We start from the raw sequence: 6,637 nt of genomic DNA on the forward strand, positions 1-6,637 counted from the left end.
GGTTTTGATTTTTCTACTTTTTGGTTTAATTTAATGTCCTCTTGATCTTGTGTTATGAGACAGGGAGAACACAGTCTCCATCTACTCTCCACCAATCTGTATTTCATAGACTTTCTCATGGCCCCTCTAATGCACCTCCTTGGTAAGGTAAACATCCCAGACTTTACAACCTGTATCCATATAAGAGTTTCCCCAGGCCCTTGATCATTCTTGTTGACTATGCCTGAACCCCTCTAGTTCTGTAATAACATGTGTGAAAAGGGTGCCCCGTACTTCACAGAGGAGGCCAGAGGAGCGTGAAATATTGACTGATTGATCTCATGGCATTTTATTTCCTTTATGGTTCCCCGTCCCATTCCTCCTGGATCCCAATGTTTTCCTTAGTTTCTGGCCATACTTGCACTGTGAGCAGGGGTTTGCAGAGCTGTGTACCATGATGCCCAGGTCCCTATCCTGAGTTCAGACAGTTAAAGTAGAACCTTGTAAGGTGTTTAAGGATTTCAAGCTTTTCCCTCCAATGGGCATGCACGTTGCAGTTTTTGACATTGAAGTCCATCTGCCATCATGCTGCCCATTCACCTTGCTTGATTAGCTCCCTCTGAGGACTTCTCTGGACTTGACTATGACCTAAGTAATCTGGAGCCATCTGCAAATGTTGTCATCTCACTGTTCACCAATCTTTCTAGAGTGTTCATAACTACAAATAAAACAAATGTGTCACGGAGTCTCTGGGCGATGCTCTGGAACTGCTCCCTACGAAGCCAGTCAGGACTTTGGGGAAGTCTCCTTTCTGTGAGCAGACTATGTTCGGGACACACAGCTCACACAACTTCCACCTTCCTCGGTCTGACCTCGGAGCATTCAGCATTGTCTGCCCCTCCGTGAGCTTCCCACAGCGAGTCCGCCCAGGCGGGGTCCTGGGGGAGCCAGAGGGTCCTGCCCCGCAACTTGGCAGTCAGACATGACTCTCAGCCAGCCAGTAAAACAGAAGGTTTATTAGACGACAGGAACATGGTCTAAAACAGAGCTTGCAGGTACAGAGAACAGGACTCCTCAGCTAGGTCCATTTTGGGGGCAGTGAGCCAGACACCCACATCTGCACTTCACCCCATGACCCCAGCCAGCCCCAAACTCAAACTCTTTCCAGCCCCTCCTCCTCTGGGCTTTGTCCCTTTCCCGGGCCAGGAGGGCACCTGATTCCTTCGTTCTCCAAACCTTTAGCTCTTACCTTGCAGGGGAGAAGGGCCCAGGGAAACAGTTGCCAGGGAAACAGTTGCCAGAGTGTCAGCCATTCTCTGTGTCCAGACCCTTGCACACACCTGCCCTCTAGGGCTCTGCAAGGATCGTACACCCTCATCTCACCACCTAGTTACTTAAGAACTGCATAGGGGAAACTGAGGCACCCCCACACTATTCAGAGGAAACATTAAGAACAGTCCCACTTTGTCACAACATGTAACCCCCCTAACTCTGCTTCTTTCCCTTTACAGACACCTGGAGCATTTCTGAGCCCAATCGACGCTCAGACCACCACATGGCGGCTTTCAACCTCAGTGACTATGACCATTCATCATTCATCCTAACAGGCATCCCTGGCCTGGAAGCTGCTCACAGCTGGATTTCCATCCCTTTCTCTATCTTCTACATTCTTGGCCTGTTGCTAACTTCCATGGTTCTGTTTGTTGTAGGCAAAGAGGAGACCCTGCATGAACCAATGTACCTGCTGCTCTGCATGCTGGAGCTCACAGAAATCAGCGCATCTACTGCCATCGTGCCAAAGGCACTGTGTATATTTTGGTTCAATTTGAAAGTCATTACTGTGGGTGGCTGTCTCACCCAGATGTGCTTCCTTCAGGTGGTTTCTGTTACACATTCAGCCATCCTCACGACAATGGCTTTAGATCGTTATGTTGCCATATGTAACCCTCTGAGATATGCCACCATCCTCACCAATGCACGAATAGCTAAGCTAGGGCTAGTGTGTTTGGTAAGAGCTGTTCTCTTCATTCTGCCCCTGCCTCTGCTCCTGAGGAGGCTGCCATTCTGTGCCAGCCGCATTATCCCCCACACATACTGCGACCACATGGCTGTGGCAAAGATGTCGTGTGGGGACATTACAGTCAACAGGATATACATCTTATTGGTGGTATTTATAGTCCTTGGGTTTGACCTGACACTTATTGTTGTCTCGTATGGTCTGATAATCAGGGCCGCCCTCAGAATCCCCTCCAAGGAAGCCCACCAGAAAGCCCTTAACACCTGTACAGCCCACATCTGTGTGATTCTGATTTCTTCTACTCTCGCCCTCTTCTCTCATCTGACACACTGGTTCAGTCAGGGCATCACTCCCTATGTACACGTCATCTTGTCCAACCTGTATTATCTCCTCCTTCCTATGCTCAACCCTATCGTTTATGGTATCAAAACCAAAGAGCTTCGTGACAAAGTGTGCAAATACATCTGCAGAATGTGATCACCTCGGACCACTGACTCCAAACCTCTGTGTCATGAGGGGGGAATTGATATCTCCTCATAAATCAAGGGTGTTCTATCCAAGTTTGGCTGAGCTCATCATTGTGGAAATTCACAGACTTTAAAGCTCCTCACACATAACATCTTAGCACTCCATCACCAAGCACTGCTCTCTCTGTTGCTGAGTTCCCTCTCTCTGACCATATCCTGATCACGTTCAGTGTCACCCATCAGCCCCCACCTCTACACACCATGTCACTTGGCATTCCTTTTACTTCCATACCAGCAGAAGACACTGCAGCTTTCTGAAGTAAGGTGGCTTCCCATTAGACCCTGTGTGAACAGCATTCTTGATCAGTTTGGTGAAATAAAGCTATACTTTCTGATAGACAAAAGAAAAGAAAAGAAAAGAAAGCAGCTATAATTCTGAACTTCTTTATCATAACTACAGTGATCTGGTGAGCAAAATGTACCTGATTTTTCTAAGACCAATAATTCAAGAAGCCCGGAGGATAAACCAAATGTTTCCGTTGGAAAGTCCTAGTACAGGAAAGCTGCTGCAGGAACTGAGGACATTCTACAACAACTTCTTGCTGAGAGTTGTGAAACTGTGTGTTTTTGAGAACTGGACCATGTTACCCTAGATTTGAGGGGTGTGTACCCCAGAATGTGATCAAGCTAATTGCAACCATAGGGTGTGCATTCAGTCACTATGAATTAATAAAAGAGACCATCACATAGTTAAGTGTTAATTGGAAAGCAGGCTTTTAGATGCAAGGTTACAATCTAGCTGGCAGTTTCTGCTAATCAGAATGGGAGAAGTGGACAGACAAGTAAATACTTGAGAAAGAAATTAGATAAATGGATGTAAACCTTGACTTTAGATGCCTCAGATAGTAGAAGTTTTTTGAAAGTTAGAAAAAGTGATGATCCAGTAGGGGTCACTATGACCTATGTGTTTTGTAGAAGTTATAAAAGATTACCTAATACAGAGTATTTTGGAGCAGCCCTCTGAATCAATCTTTATAGATGTTTTTTTCCTGATACTCTTTCTCCCTGGTGGGTGAGCAACTGGCCACTGCGAACCTGCTGTCAATTGCTCAATACTGTTCCAGATGTTAGGTGAATATGTGGGATATTCTAAACCTATTGCACATGTCTCTGTGTGCTTAAATAGAATAAACTGCAGAGTTAGACAAGAGCATGTTTACTCCTATTTCATCCTTGATCAGACAGAATTGCTGTGTTCTCATTTATTTATTCCTGACACCGCCTGGAGTGAAAGAGTTAAGTTGCCCCACCTGGGGGTTTTGAAAAACCTGCTTAACATATTGCTTTGTTAAACTACGAAATTGCCTTGGAGACTAATAACTTATGACTTTTCATCGTCACTTTTGGAGTCACTTTCAGCTAGAACTTTCAAAATACATACTAACTATTCCCGTTGTCCAAGGCATCAAATGTAGTGTTGAGATTTCATCTAGGACTTTGTGAAAGAGTTGAAACAGAGACTGCCATGAACTGTCCAGGTGATTAGGGAGGGGGTGGAATCTCCATCCTTTGAGGTTTTTAATGCTGGCTTGACAAAGCCCTGACTGGGATGATTTAGTTGGTCTTTAAGCAGGGGATTGGACTAGATGACCTCCTAAGGTCTCTTCCAACGCTAATCTTCTATGATTCTATGATAGAATTCCTTGCAGTAGTAAGTCCTTCATGGCCTATATTGTTCGATTTCTCATTTTGCCATTGTTTCATGGAGACCTTGGACAGTTGGAGCAGCAATGGAGAGTTTTGCCTACGGTTCACTGGCCTCTTACTCAGAACAACCATGGAGAACAGTTTTGTGTTGAAGTTCTCAAACACATGGATGCCACCAGGGACAAAGGTTTTAGTGAACTTGACTTGTTTCTCTTTCATTGCTGTTGCTATCAAAACTGTGCAACAAGATTCCAGAAAGGATTTGTCATGTTAGGGCATGCATGCAAAACAACATCTGTTGTGAAGCATTTGCACCAGCAAAAGAAATGTTCACATTGGTCACTGCAGATATGTATGGCCAGCAGCAGAGGCATTCTTCTTCTTCCAGTGATGGGAGCGAGGATGAAATGTTGCCTTCGAGAGATTAACAGTAACAAATTAATTCAAATCAAAATATGGACATTGACTACCTTCGATGAATGCATTTAAAAAAAAAATAATAATATAATGGTCTTCCTGCTTTTACACTACATATGTTTTGGGCTCCTTTTGGTTATTTTACACCGTTACGGGCCGCTGTTGTTTTTTTTTAAACACCTGCCAACCCTCAGTCTGGATATAAGGACCAGTAGTGGGGTTTTAATTTTGAATTTGATTGTCATCTCATGGCATTGTTGCTAATGTGGACAAAGTCCTGCTACTAATAAAAAAACAAACAAACAACCCTTTGTTTCAAGAAATACATTTAAGTTGATTTCAGCTACATTTAGATTACTTTTGAAGTGATTTGGGGCTCTTAATGCAGTAGAATTCTGTCAAACCTGAGCAGCACCTCAAGCTGAGCTGGACGTACAGGAGAAGCATCCGGAAGCACAAGGGCCAGAGAAGCAGCCCCAGAGGCAGAGCTGGGCCAGAGCCAGGGAAGCAGCACTGAGCCAGAAGAGCCAGAACTAGGCTGGAGGCAGAACAGCAAGGCTGAGGCAGCGCTGGGGACCTGCAGCTGGAGGAGACCAAAAGTCAGGGCTGGATCGGAACAGACCAGCTGCGCCAACAGGGAGAGAAGGCTGAACTACAGCGGGGAGCTTCGGGTTCAGAGCCAATGTAGCTATTCTATTGTATGTCAGCCATGCTACAAGTAACATGACAGCCAAGCACAATGGGAAGAGCAAGGTGGGGCCACGGGCAGAGGGCTCAACACAGGGAGATGTCACCAGACTTCAGGTCCTTGAAGGCTCTGAAGGGAGGGTAGCTGCTGGGGAGAAAGGTCCTGCCACTTAGAGTCTGAAGGTGTGTGGCCACTGCCAGACCAAGTGGTTGACCCAGGGTATCACTGCAGCACAAGCAGAGCCTGGGCAGGAGGCCTGGGACGAATGAAGAACAGACTGTGAACTTTCCTAACATCCCAGAGATGGTGGTTTGCTATGTCCCCATCCCCAACAAGTGAGGTTCCTTATTTCCTTGAATCTTTCCCATTTCTTCCTTATTTTTCTTCTGGTTGGTGTTTTCTAAATTATATTAGGTTTGAATTTAATGCAGTCATTAGGGGGTCAGGGAAGCATCTGGTGTGAAGGGAGTAACCCAAGTGGGGACACCCTAGCCCCTGTCCTAAGTGACCACGATGAGTCTGGGGGTTCAGCCTCCCAGGAATCCAAGGCCCAGCTGTGTCACCATTACGAGGACTCTGCCACACAGGAGAGTGGAAGGGGAGTGCTTGAGGTTAGGCAGGCCTTGGGGTGAAGGCAATGTGAGTGGGGACTCCGAGTTTTCATTAGCCAATTCCCCTGGGGTATTGCAGAAGCCAGAAAATTCCCCACAATAGTTCCCCACTTACATTAGGGAACTGGGACAAACAGATGGGTTGGATTTTAGTGATGTATGATGAGATGTGTAACTTGTGAAATCTTCATTTAACTGCTAAAAGCTGAAATGTGTAACTTTGGGGAGCACCCTTTCTGTGTAAGGGGAATATAACGTCACTGCATGAGATGGCTTCCCAGAGACTGTTATAATATAAAACCTTTCCCCCCACCTGTACTATTCTATTATGGGGTTCGAGGATGAAAACTGATATTTTGTCTTTGGCCTCTTGAACAGATTTCATAAACAATGAAAGCTTCTTCAAGGACTTGACTAGAAAATTGATCAACAACCAGAATGAATCCTAGAATCGTAGAAGATTAGGGTTGGAAGAGACCTCAGGAGGTCATGTAGTCCAATCCCCTGCTCAAGGCATTACCAACCCCAACTAAATCATCCCAGCCAGGGATTTGTCAAGCTGGGCCTTAAAAACCTCTCATTTTGGAGATGCATCCACGTCCCTAGGTAACCCATTCCAGTGTATCACCACCCTCCTAGGGAAATATTTTTCTTAATATCTACCCTAGACCTCTCCCACTGCAACTTGAGAGCATTGCTCCTTGTTCTGCCATCTGCCACCACTGAGAAGAGCCAAGCTCCATCCCCTTTG

The 6,637-nt window shown here is 45.7% G+C and overlaps 1 protein-coding gene across 1 annotated transcript; it reads left to right on the forward strand.

Moving 5' to 3' along the window:
- The first annotated feature begins 1,534 nt into the window (after positions 1-1,534).
- LOC141978244 (olfactory receptor 52N2-like) lies at positions 1,535-2,549 on the forward strand. Its single transcript, XM_074940243.1, has one exon. The coding sequence runs from the start codon at positions 1,535-1,537 to the stop codon at positions 2,471-2,473; it is 939 nt and encodes a 312-aa protein (XP_074796344.1). The 3' UTR covers positions 2,474-2,549.
- Positions 2,550-6,637: the final 4,088 nt, after the last annotated feature.

Source organism: Natator depressus, chromosome 1 (assembly GCF_965152275.1).
Source record: "Natator depressus isolate rNatDep1 chromosome 1, rNatDep2.hap1, whole genome shotgun sequence".
Taxonomy (NCBI): domain Eukaryota; kingdom Metazoa; phylum Chordata; order Testudines; family Cheloniidae; genus Natator; species Natator depressus.